This window comes from Primulina tabacum, chromosome 2 (assembly GCF_025594145.1).
Source record: "Primulina tabacum isolate GXHZ01 chromosome 2, ASM2559414v2, whole genome shotgun sequence".
Lineage (NCBI taxonomy): Eukaryota > Viridiplantae > Streptophyta > Magnoliopsida > Lamiales > Gesneriaceae > Primulina > Primulina tabacum.
This window is the reverse complement of record NC_134551.1, coordinates 54,544,888-54,558,346: the sequence shown is the minus strand read 5'-3', so window position 1 is coordinate 54,558,346 and position 13,459 is coordinate 54,544,888. Positions and strand designations below refer to the sequence as shown.

General features: G+C 34.2%; 2 protein-coding genes across 2 annotated transcripts; both read left to right on the top strand.

Annotated features, from left to right (window-relative positions):
* The first annotated feature begins 739 nt into the window (after positions 1-739).
* Positions 740-1,171, top strand: LOC142537891 (uncharacterized). The gene has a single exon (XM_075643368.1). It carries the CDS (start codon positions 740-742, stop codon positions 1,169-1,171), a length of 432 nt encoding a protein of 143 aa, XP_075499483.1.
* Positions 1,172-10,244: 9,073 nt separating this feature from the next.
* On the top strand, positions 10,245-13,219 carry LOC142537108 (uncharacterized). The gene is made up of 7 exons (XM_075642680.1): positions 10,245-10,433; positions 10,509-10,549; positions 11,037-11,094; positions 11,320-11,413; positions 11,857-11,941; positions 12,011-12,076; positions 12,915-13,219. The coding sequence occupies exons 1-7, from the start codon at positions 10,349-10,351 to the stop codon at positions 13,026-13,028; spliced, it is 543 nt and encodes a 180-aa protein (XP_075498795.1). The 5' UTR covers positions 10,245-10,348; the 3' UTR covers positions 13,029-13,219.
* Positions 13,220-13,459: the final 240 nt, after the last annotated feature.

Sequence of the window (13,459 nt, the reverse complement as noted above, 5' to 3'; positions counted from 1 at the left end):
TAGATGCACAGAGACAACTTTTCGGGGCGCCCATGCTCGTCCAGGTCTGTCCATGCAGTCGCAAGCGCGTATGGGTGTTATTTTTGGGTCCCCCAGCGCACCCATGATATCTGGGCCGAAGTAGACATGCGATTTCGGGCCGTACTGATTTCGTGAATTTTTTTACGGTTCAGGTTTATGGTTAAATATTCAATTATCAAATAATAATAAGGTTTTATGTATTTAAAATTGATTGATTGAAATGAAATGTCGCCAATGTTATCTTTTTGTGGAAATTAATTTTATTTTAAAATACAAAAAGATTTTGGAATATGTGATTTATATAAATATTAATCGGCTCAAAAGAATGTTAATATTTAATATAATTATATATGCACTTGTGGTGGTAAACATGTGATAATTGGTAGGTTTGTCATTTGACCAAAAGAAAAGTTGTTATTTGATATTATAGTTACTATCAGTCTTTGACTGTTACGTCAGGATATCAAAAACCAGTTAATCTTTTGTCCAAAGATAAAACATTATTGGAGTGCTAAGTATCTTGTTTCTGGTGTTTAAATTATTTGAATTTATTGATTGTTTTATCTGGATATTTGGTTGAGCGTGTATATTTGATTTTTTTGTTCTCTATTTAGATTTGACTCATGTAAATATTCATTTCAACATAAATTATATCCCTATGTTAAATGACTCGAATTTTAAATCTTGGCAAGAGAATTTATTGATAGTTCTCGGAGTCATGGATTTGGACCTTGCGATAAGATGGGAGAGGTCGAATCGCATGTGTATGATGATTATGAAGAGGGCTATTCCAGAAACATTCAGGTGCATAAAGTCGAGTGACATTGCTACGGCTAAGGATTTTCTTCAGAACCTCGAAAAGAGGTTATCTAAAAATGAAAATTCTGAAATTGGTAAACTTTTAGCAAGCCTCGTTCCAATGAGGTACAAAGGCAAGGAAAACATTGGGGAGTACATTATGGAAATGTCTCATCTTGCTTCAAGATTGAAAACACTAAAGCCTGACCTTGACTTGCTGGTGCATTTGGTTTTAATATCTCTTCATCCTCAGTTTAACCAATTCAATGTGAGCTATAATTGTCAGAAAGAGACTTGGTCTCTGAATGAGCTCATCTCACACTGTGTTCAGGAAGAGAAAAAGTTGAAGTAAGACAAGACAGAAAGTACTCATTATGCCTCTATCTCGAAGGATAAAGAAAAGAAAAAGAATGATAAGGAAGCTGCAAATACACGGCTTTCGAAGAAACAACAGAAAAATCCTAGTGATCCTCAAAACTCTGGTTGTTTTTCTGTGGCAGTGATGGTCATATGAAGAAGCAAAGCATTAATTATCACGTTTGGCGTGCTAATAAAGGTGTGCTTCGAAATATGGTCTGTTTTGATATTAATTTAACTTAAGTGCCTAAACACGCGTGGTTCCCTTACTGATGTGGTGGTTGGAAGCTTAGTTTTTTGAGGTTGGGTAATAAACAAAGATATTATAGTTTGGTGGATCTTAAGACCATTGAAATGGAAAGGTAGAATATCATCACGAGCAAGAGCATGAACGCGATACTACACAACACGACACATCATGAAACGTAAGAGTAACAGCTGGATAACGTGGCAGTGGTTTTTTATCTCATCACCTTCTTGAACTTGACATGCAAATTAGGTTTCATGTTTTTCATACCACGGACGTTAATCCGGTTTGTTCGACCAGTTTTACAACAACCCGAGGCAACTTCAACCTTGGATGTACTTTTTTTAAGAAAAACAATTTTGTTTAAAATATAGTATTCTAATGATAATTGTGGTGACAAGGAATTGGCCTAAAAATGAATAATGAACATTACATCTGTGGATACTAATTATAAAAAAGAAGTAATATCTAAATTATGGTTGGTGTTGAAAAATAATATTTAAAACGTGTGTATTAAATATTTGAATGTTGAAAATAAGAGTTGTAAATATTGAAAATTAGTGTGTGATGATGTAGGTAATGATGAATTTATTTTTGGATTATTTTGTAAAGATTTTCTATAAATAGATCTCTCATTTGTGAAGAAAATCACAATTGAGTTGAAAGAAAAATATTATAAAGTGTGTAGTTTGATAATTTTAAGAGTTTGAGATTTTTACTTTCAGCACGAAGCTCTAAAAGTCCTCCATACTTTTCCAAGCTCCAAACAGAAGAAAAAGGTAACAAAAATAATAATATTTATTTTATTGTTATTTATTTATTATGTATATATTTAATATATAATATAATGTTATTATATAATAAAAATTAGAAATAATAATAATAATTTTTTCAAAAATTTGTTATAAATCCTGGAAGTATGTTAAGACGACATCCCACACTCCCGGTAAGGGATACGACAAGTATAAAAGCCTATAAGGTTTTTAAACAAAATAACTTATGACTCCTCATTATAATAATGTGATATGATATACATAATTATTTAAACATGACTAATATTATATACATCATATTATTATCATAAAATTGTACAAATACATACATTTATTTTTTGTACACCAACGGTCATAAATGGTAACAAAACGGCTAGTTTTTGCCCTATAAATATGATCTCATAAATACATATAATCACTCCAACTTTCTCTTCTTCTCTAAAAATTATTCTTCATCAAATTTTTCGAAGAAAAAGGAAGATGGCTTTCTCAAGATTATTTTTAATTATTTTGGTTATCATACTCACGAGTCTTGTATTTATTAGAGAATATCATCCTCGTGTGTTTTCTTTATTTTTACGAATGCTTGTACTTGTTGTTTATCCATTACTTTGTATTTTAATATTCATTAACTAATAAAATGCATCGTAATTTTTTTTAAGTACCATCATGTCAAATTTGACAAAGCTCGAATTTGTTGCGCTCGACATCACGGGAAAAAATTATATGCCATGGACTCTCGATGTAGAAATGCATCTTGAGTCATTGGGTCTAAGCGAGACTATTAAAGAAAATGGTATATCTTTATCACAAGAAAAAGCAAAAGCTATAATATTTTTGCGTCGACATCTCGATGAAGGTTTAAAATGTGAATATCTCATCGAAAAAGATCTCATGGCTCTGTGGAAAGGATTGAAAGAAAGATTCGAACATATAAGAGAAGTCATACTTCCGACCGCCCGTGATGAATGAAATATGTTAAGATTCCAAGATTTCAAGAAAGTTAGTGATTACAATTCGGCGATGTATCGAATAATCTCGTAATTAAAATTTTGTGGACATGAGGTTACAGAATCAGAAATGCTTGAAAAAACATTTTCCACGTTTCACGCATCAAATATAACTTTACAGCAACAATATAGAGTACGTGGATTTGCGAGATATTCTGAACTTATCGCCTGTCTTCTTGTGGTGGAAAAGAACAACGAGCTATTAATGAGAAATCATCAGTCCCGACCCACTGGATCAACAGCATTTCCAGAAGTAAATGTTGTGAGTAAAAATGAATTTAAACCTGGAAACCAAAATCAAATCTAGAGACAAGGTTTTGATCGAGGTCGAGGTCGAGGTCGTGGTCGTGGACGTGGACGTGGAAGTGGTCGTGGTCGTAGTCACGGCCATGGTTTTGAAAACAATCGAGATAGTTATTATTATAACTCATCTCAAAAGGGCGTCACGAACCACCCACCAAAAAGGCATCATGAGAACATGAGTGTAAATGAAAATCACTCAAAAAGATTTGAAAGTTCTTGTTTTAGATGCGGCACTCCAGGACATTGGTCTCGTATTTGTCGAGCCCCCGAGCACCTTTGCAAGCTTTATAAAGAATCGATAAAGAGGAAAGAAAAAGAGATCAACTTCACTGAACTCAGTGACCGTTTGAGTGATTAAATTCATTTTGATGCTGCAAATTTCCTGAATGATTTCTCTGAAAATGATCAATATGCTGGTGGAATAGAAATGAAAAATATTGACGCTGGAGATTTTCTCAATGATTTTTCTGAAAATGAACAATATATTGGTAGAATATAATTGTAAAATAATTTATTTTTCATGTACTCATATGATAATGTTTCATTGTACAAGTACGATATGTGTTGTATTTTTCAATTTATTGCATACATATTGTAAATAATTTTCTTTTCATTGTATATTTTTTGAAGTTCAAATATGGAAAATGCTACGAACAAAGCTGAAGCTTGCATACCTGATAGTGGTACAATGCACACTATCCTCCGAGATAAAAGATATTTCTTGGAACTAAAACCAACAAAAACAATGGTGAATACAATATCAGGTCCTGTAGACTTGATTAAAGGATGTGGTAAAGCACAATTTTTGTTACCTAATGGTACAAAATTTTTGATCAATGATGCTTTGTATTCACCACAATCAAAAGAAATTTGTTGAGTTTTAATGATATATATTCACATGGGTATGATACTCAAACAATGAATGAAGAGAATGAGAAATATATGTGTCTTACCACATACAAATCAGGAAAGAAATATGTAGTTGAAAAACTACCAATGCTACCTACTGGATTGCATTATACATATATAAGTCGAATTGAATCAAACATAGTAGTTGATAATTCTTCAATACTGATCAATTGGCATGATCGATTAGGACATCCTGGTTCAACAATGATGCGAAGAATTATAGAAAATACACATGGTCATCCGTTGAAATACCAGAAGATCTTTCAGAATAATAAGTTTCAATGTAAAGCATGTTCTCTTGGAAAACTTATTATAAGACCATCACCAACCAAAATCCAAACCGAATCACCAATGTTTCTTGAACGTATTCAGAGTGATATTTGTGGACCAATCCATCCACCATGTGGAACATTCAGATACTTTATGGTATTGATTGATGCCTCCAGCAGATGGTCACATGTATGTTTATTTTCAACTCGAAATGTTGCATTTGCAAGATTACTTGCTCAAATAATAAAATTGAGTAATCAATTTCCCGATTATACAATCAAGAAAATTAGACTTGATAATGCTGGTGAATTTACTTCTCAGACTTTCAATGATTATTGTATGTCTATGGGAATCATTGTTGAGCATCATGTTGCTCATGTACATACACAGAATGGATTGGCTGAATCATTGATTAAACGTCTGCAAATGATTGCTAGACCAATTATTATAAAAACAAAGCTCCCTATTTCTATATGGGGACATGCAATTTTACATGCTGCTGCATTAATTTGTATCAGACCAAGTGCATATCATAAATACTCCCCATTGCAGCTTGCATTTGGTAAAGAACCAGACATTTCTCATCTGAGAATTTTTTGATGTATGGTGTATGTGCCTATTGCACCACCGCAACGAAAGAAAATGGGACATCAAAGAAAGGTTGGAATTTATATCGGTTATGATAGTCCATCAATCATTCGATATCTTGAACCTCAGACATGCGACATGTTCACAGCACGTTTTGCTGATTGTCATTTTAATGAGGAAATATTCCCAATGTTAGGGGGAGAACAGAAACACACCGAAAAGAAAATTACATGGTATGTATCATCATTGTTACATCTGGATCCAATAACAAAACAATGTGAAAAAGATGTACAGCAAATTGTGCACTTGCAAAGAATAGCAAATCAAATACCAGATGCATTTGCAGACACAAAAGGGGTAACTAAATCATATATACATGCTGCAAATGCCCCTGCTCAAAATTGGAATTCCGAAGAAATAAATTGAAGATACTCATGATGTCATTAAACACCTGAAGCGTGGAAGGCCAGTCGGTTCCAAGGATAAAAATTCTCGAAAAAGAAAATTCATAGAGAAACACGATGATCACAAAAGAGAAAATGATGTTCCTGAAGAAACACATGATAATCACAAAATAGAGAATGATGTTCCTGAAGAAACATATGATGATGAAAATATTCTGTCAGAAACACAAACTGACGAGAATCATGATATATCTACCAATTACATTAATACTGGAAAAATATGAAACCGAAAAGATATAGAAGAAATTGATGATATATTTTCTTATAATGTGGCAATCGACATCATAAATGATAATGAAGATCATGAACCAAAATCTTTTGTTGAATGTAAAAATCGGCAGGATTGGATAAAATGGAAAGAAGCTATCCAGGTTAAATTAGATTCGCTAAATAAACGTAATGTTTTTGGACCTATAGTCCTTACACCTGAAGGTGTAAAACCTGTTGTATACAAATGGGTTTTTATTCGAAAGCGAAATGAGAAAAATGAAATAGTAAGATATAAAGCTCGACTTGTTGCACAAGGTTTTTCTCAAAGGCCTGGAATTGATTATGAAGAAACGTATTCTCCCGTGATGGATGCAATTACGTTTCGGTATTTGATTAGCTTGGCGGTATCTGAAAATTTAGAAATGCGTCTTATGGATGTTGTTACAGCTTACTTATATGGATCACTTGATAGTAATATATATATGAAAATCCCTGAAGGATTTAAGATGCCTGAAGCACAAAATTCAAAACCCAGAGAATGTTATTCTGTGAAATTACAAAGATCATTATATGGGTTAAAGCTGTTAGAGTAGGTGCACGTCGAGCCAAGTGTTGGCCGAGTGTTCACAATGAAACTCTATATATAAACAATATTTATTTTAATAATATTTGAAATTATTATTATTTTGGCACATCTTTATCTGTATACACATGCTAGTTGCATAGATAAAGCCCTTAAATATACAAATAGTAGAAAGAATATGAGATGCTCATATGATGAGTATCATGGAACTCATATTTGGAATACTGTATATTCTAAACAGTTCCTAGTCGATTCAGCCTCCGCTAAGAAGGATATAGGCCGCTCGAGTTCGAGACTAGTATCTGCGATGTGAGTACCATGTTTCATTGGTAGGGGACATTGTGATGTCCGAGCATGCAGATAGGTGCTCCTTGTAGAGTGCACTGAACAACCCTCAATAAAGGACTTTCCAAGTGGTTCTCACTAATCGAGTGGAAACGTCCTAGTTTATGGTTGTACACCATTAGTCCTTATGACCCGGGACAACATTGAGACTCTATGTGCTAGAATTACACTTTGACTTGTTTACCGACTCTCATGGGGTCATCAGGTGGCAAGGTTGGGTGTTCTGTCGAAACATATAGGAGTCGATGCATTGTAGTCGGGGATTCACCGCTTACCTTCTGGTATGGATATCCTATGTGTATGTAGTATGAAATCTCTGATCAGAGTATGGTGGTAATTATGAAATGGGTTTCATAGATTACACCATCGATGCAACTACGACATGACACATAGTATCGATTCATTGACAACTCTCGATATACCAATGGTTGTCGAATCGGTCGGGATATATGAGTTGAAGGGACCGTACTGTACGCTAACCATAATTGAATGGTTCTTGCAGGCACTATCATTTGATACCTAGGGAATCATGTAAGCGATGCTGCTAGGCGTTTAACATGATTGGTTGGGTACTATCAGACTTGAGTTCTGACATTCTTGTTATCAAGGAGTTGATAAGTAAGAATATAGCAATTGAGGTATGCTCGTATAAGGACATGTTTAGTCCGAATCACATGGAGATGTGAACCCACGGCTAGTTGTATCAATGAACCAACCATTGAGGGCCACACAAGTACTAGCTTTCTAGATCCCGTTGAGAAGTGAAATAGTTCAATGTGTTGAACGGCTTATAAAGGAGTTTATAAGTGTAAGGAAAAATAGAAGTATGACTTCTATGAGGGAAATGTAACTTTTAATTTGTGGAAGTGTTCCTAAATTAAAAGTTGGCCAAATAAATAATGTGTTTGAAAATTGTGATTTTCATAAACATTATTATGGATTAAATTAAATTAATTCAAGTGTTGAATTAATTAAACACTAGTGGGCCTAGTAGAGTCCAAATAATTAAATTAATTCAAGTGTTGAATTAATTAAATAACATTGGGCCTTGTAGAGCCCAATTAGAAATAATTATTAAACTAGTGGGCTTGAGTAAAATCAAGTAAACTTTAAATGGACTCAAATATGTTTGGAACATTTAAATAAAAGTCCATGGGCCTTGTAAATGTTACAAGCCCAAGTCAAATTGCATGGATGGGAGTTGAAGGGTTGGAGATCATTTTTTCAATCTCCAAGGCTTGACATGCTAAAAGTTGTTTTAGCTTTTTACACAACCAAGGCTAGTCATCCCTCTCCCCATTACACATAGTTGGCCGAAATTTTTGAGGAAGAACTCTCCTCATTTTTCTCTCCTTTTGTTCTTCAATTGTTGGAGAAACAATTCTCTTCTCTTTGAAAAATCTTCTTATTTTTCTAGTGCAAAGTAAGAAGGGTTCTAGTTAGCAAGTGGTGGACCTAATTTTGAAGGAAAGGAGGAAGCTTGTAGATCAACTCATCCCATCAAGAGCTAAGGTGTTTACACCTTAGTTGGAGCCATCATCAATCCCTTGTGATTGATAGGTAAATTTCATAACACCCTATGTATGACATTTCGTGTTTTTGTATTTGCTACACACTATAGGCTTAGGGTGCTCGGTTTTGTTTTCTTGTTGAAAAACAAATTTTTGAAACTTCCGTTGCACATTAGGGCACCTTAATCGATCCCCTTTCAAAAGCTATCCGGCCGAATGTGGTATAATTGGCTAAGTGATCACTTGATGAAAAAGGGATATGTAAATAATTCAATATGCCCTTGTGTTTTCATTAAGAAAACAACATCCGGATGCGTAATTATTGCTGTATATGTTGATGATTTAAACATCATTGGAACGAATAAGGAAATTCAAGAAGTTGTGTCATACTTGAAGGAAGAATTTGAAATGAAGGATCTTGAGAAAACCAAGTATTGTTTGGGTTTACAAATTGAACAAAAAAAAATGTGGAATATTTGTTCACCAAACAAATTATACAGAAAATATCCTTAAACGTTTTAATATGGATAAATCAAAACCTTTAAGTACTCCAATGGTTGTTAGATAATTAAATATAGAAAAGGATCCATTCCATCCATGTGAAGATGATGAAGATATTCTTGGTCCAGAAGTACCATATCTAAGTGCTATCGGTGCCCTTATGTATCTTACAAATTGTACAAGGCCCGATATATCTTTTGCAGTAAATTTATTGACAAGATTTAGCACATATCCAACAAAGAGACACTGGAACGGAATTAAACATATATTCCGTTATCTACGAGGAACGACAGACTTGGGACTTTTGTATTCAAAAGATGCTAATCCAAGTATAATTGTTTATGTCGATGCTGGGTACTTATCTGATCCACACAAGGCACGTTCCGAAACTGGATATGTATTTACTCGTGGAGGCACTGCAATTTCTTGGCGTACATAGAAACAAACGCTCGTAATAACTTCATCAAATCATGCCGAGATTATTGCACTACATGAAGCAAGTCGTGAATGTGTGTGGTTAAAATCAATGACCCAACATATCCAAATCTCATGCGGATTATCATTTGACGAGAAGCCTGTGATACTATATGAAGATAATGTTGCATGTGTTGCTCAAATGAAAGAAGGATACATAAAAAGCGACAGAACTACACATATTCCTCCTAAGTTCTTCGCATTCACCAAGGAGCTTGAGAAGAATAAATATATTGATGTTCGTCACATTCAATCAAGTGAAAACTCATCAGATCTCTTCACAAAGGCACTTCCTACGACAATATTCAGAAAGCACATATATAATATTGGGATGCGCAATCTACGAAATTTGTGAAGAATAGTTCGTGTCAACATGAGGGGGAGTTTACGTGACTGCACTCTTTTTCCCTTACTGTGGTTTTTATCCCAATGGGTTTTTCCTAGTAAGGTTTTTAACGAGGCAGTATAAAAACACGTAATGAAGACAATCATTATGATCATCATCACAAGGGGGAGTGTTGAAAAATAATATTTAAAATGTGTGTATTGAATATTTGAATGTTGAAAATAAGAGTTGTAAATATTTAAAATTAGTGTATGATGATGTAGGTAATGATGAATTTATTTTTGGATTATTTTGTAAAGATTTTCTATAAATAGATCTCTCATTTATGAAGAAAATCACAATTGAGTTGAGAGAAAAATATTATAAAGTGTGTAGTTTGATAATTTTGAGAGTTTGAGATTTTTAATTTTTATCATAAATTTTTACATTTTCACAACGATTATAAATAATAATGCAAGATATTATCATCTTTTAAATAATTATTATTTAATTCGAATTCCTCATTGCACATAAATAATTCGATGTCAAATTACTGATCGTTAATAAGCGTGCCAGGTTATCCCACACTACAAAAGAGGTCCGTCCCCCCACACCCAAAAAAACAATTAGTTCTTGGACCATACCACTTCTGGTGGGCTATGGCGTATCAGGACTCTGGTATGCTATCACGGGATCAGTTGCTTTATCTCTTTGATCGGTTCTCCTTTCTCACCTCACAGACCGGTACTCGTAGCAATTTCACTGTCTTTTCACATTTGTTTTCGATTCATTTAAATGGCTGAGATATTCCATTTTCAGAGGTCAAGAAGCGGATTGCTGATGCCGTCGGCGACAAGCAGGTGAATATTATTTTTATTTGTTCTTTTACTCGTCGATAGAAGTTTAATCCTGTTAACTGTGTTGATTAATATGTGATTAGAAATATCCTCGTACCAAGATCGAGTGTGTTCTGGTTTTTCATTGCCAAGATTGTCAATTTTAGATTTACGCGACATGCCCTCACTGTTTTTGGGCACCGAGTTTTTAGGGTTTAATGTGGGTTGTATGAGAAACAACGGTTGATTCAATTTCAGTAGTAACTTTTGTGGTGGCGTAGATGTTCGCTGCTTTTGTGCATGGGCTGTATATTCTTTAAAACTGTTTTAATAAAATTTCAACTTGATTGATACGAGATTTAATCTGTTTTCAGAGTCGTTTGCTTTTCCATTTTTACTACTAATTATCATTGTTGAAGCTCATATTCTAGCATTGGAAAGTAAAATTGGATGAAAATTGCTTCAATTGTCCCTTTGGTTGTGATTGAATTCAAATTTCAAACCCATGCAGGAAGCTGTTGCTGTAACTACTGCTATCCAAGAGGAGATATTTTCGCAGATGGGAGTTGGTGAGTGATCTTGGTGAAAAATAAATGATTTTGCACATAATAATAGAGCTTTGTATTAAAATTATTTTCATGAAGCAGACATTCGACATTGTTTGCAAGTAGATGAACTGTGGTTCAAAAAAATAACTTGCAGTATCTCTTGAATGATAATGTGAAGTTCGTTATTTCTTGTCTTCTTTTCACAGACTTACTTGGTGATTGATTTACTTTACTTCTGGATTGCAGATCCACGGTTTGGTCTAGCTTTCTTGGGAAAAGTAAACATGGTTTATGAGAATGATCGAGATTTGATGATTCAGTTTTATGGTTTTGTAGCAAAGTAAGCACGACTAATTTATGTATCCATGTGGCATCCAAGCTAATTGGTTCTAGCTATTCTTTAAAGCTATTGGAAACACAGAGTCAATCATCTCTACAGTTTGAATTTGTTAAATTTATGACTATCTGGTTAAGCACAGTTCACCAAGTATTCTTTTGGATGGTTGGTTCTTACTCTCATAGTCTTGCAACCCAAATTCCCTTTTGGTTATGAAAATGGGTTCATTATTTCCTGCTCCTCCTTTATGAACTATATTATCCATACAGTGATTCAATTCTTCTCTATTCATGTGTGTGACTACTCTTACTCTCCAGTCTTCACTAGATCTATCCATCTTTAGTCTTTTAATCTGTTCTGGAATTTTATCCTTTTCCTTCTAAAAGTTGTGAGATCTCCCAGTTTTGGAAAAGTGATGTATTACCGGCTATTCTATTTATTGAAAGGGAGGAGATAGCTTGTGAGGAAGCAGAGCTTGGGCCAGAAAAATTTGCCGTAAGGATGGAAATGCAACAGAAGTTACAAGAACAGGTATTTTGTTTCCAATTGCAATTAACTTCTTTAAAAAGCTCTTGATTGGTTGGATTAACATTTTTACAGCAACTGGAGATGTTGACACACATGCATAAGTTTCACTTGAATGATCAGTCTGCAATTCTTGCAAAGGTGCACTGCGTAAATGAGTTAGTCTTGTTTTTGGTTTCCTCTCTTTACATGAATACGCATACATGTCTCGAGCAGTGTAAACAAGAATTCAGTTTATCATTACCTTCACCATTTATCTTTATGTTAAGCCATATATTGACCAAAATTTTCGTAAAATGCTTAATATTATGGATTGATAGCATGCATCAAAACCATATGCTTTGTTATTCGTCTTCTTGTTTTGTTTTGTTTTGTTTTGTTTTTTTTATCCTGAATTTTATATAATCCATGGGTAATTCCTTCTTTCTTCATCACACTTAAACTCTGTAAACCCATGCGTTTTCATATAGCCCGATTGCTTCATTTCGTCCAGGTCAGTGAGGTAGAGTATGGCAACCATCAGACCTAGTCTCTAAGTGCGGACCAAACTATGAATAGATTTTTAGTAGTGAAATGTAACTATAATATTAATGGATTGAATATATCGCACATGAACCCATTTATTTGGAAACATGGGACACCCCTCTCAAGTGAAGTCGTTGGAAAGAGCCGGGGCCTAATTATATAAGGAGCCTAGTCTAGACTCTAGCCCCTTTACTTAGTTGGGTCTATATTGTTAAAATCTTGATTTTCATTTCATATTTGACTAATTGTTTAATGTTTTGTCAATTTATTTACACGACAACAGCCATATATATTTGGTTTTTCTTTTCTGTTTTATAAAAATGAACTTCCGCATTTCCAGTTCCTTGAAACCCAAGTTTTCGTATTCTGTCCCTCATTCGTATCTGCTTAAAATTCCTGGATTCGTCAAAACTTATTACATTGTAGAAATCTCAGTTGACTTGTGCTATTGCAGATTCACCAACAGATGGAGGCGGCTAATTTTGAACTGGAGTCATCACTGTTGTCCGTTGAGCAGATCCAGGACATTGTTCAAAGGAAGGTGTCACCCGTATATCACCCAAGATAGCTAGCTCTCTGATTAGACAGACTTTTACTATTTCTTGCTAATGATACCATCCTCAATCTAATTCCAATCAATTGTTGCACCATCCGCTATTGTTCGTGTCTTTGCTTTACTTCTGTAAAAAGTATCTTAGTACTTTCGTCTTCAAATCCAACTAATATTTGTTTCTCATTTTTATAAAAAAAATTGTTCAACCTCTTGGAGTCTTAGGGAAGCTAGATGGCTGAATTTGTCTAAGCCACCAGTTTAAGGTTCTTGTCCGACAGGGCGTGGCACGTCGAGAAAAATCATTAGGTGAAAATTGGTATTGATCGTTCTCAAACTCAAATGTTGACATTCTCATCTCAACTATTTAAATATTAAGAATCTAATTTTAGAGAAGAAACGATTAGATATTGTGTGATTCAACAACTTTTTTTAGTTCTTATGATAAA

What these genes read in the sequence shown, in the direction of transcription:
- LOC142537108 (XM_075642680.1), top strand. Translation starts at nt 10,349, where the DNA reads ATGGCGTATCAGGACTCTGGTATGCTATCACGGGATCAGTTGCTTTAT. An exon ending in CTTTCTCACCTCACAGACCG is followed by an intron (nt 10,434 to 10,508) that starts GTACTCGTAGCA and finishes TTCCATTTTCAG; the next exon opens with AGGTCAAGAAGCGGATTGCT. An exon ending in AACAGAAGTTACAAGAACAG is followed by an intron (nt 11,942 to 12,010) that starts GTATTTTGTTTC and finishes ACATTTTTACAG; the next exon opens with CAACTGGAGATGTTGACACA.
- LOC142537891 (XM_075643368.1), top strand. Translation starts at nt 740, where the DNA reads ATGGATTTGGACCTTGCGATAAGATGGGAGAGGTCGAATCGCATGTGT.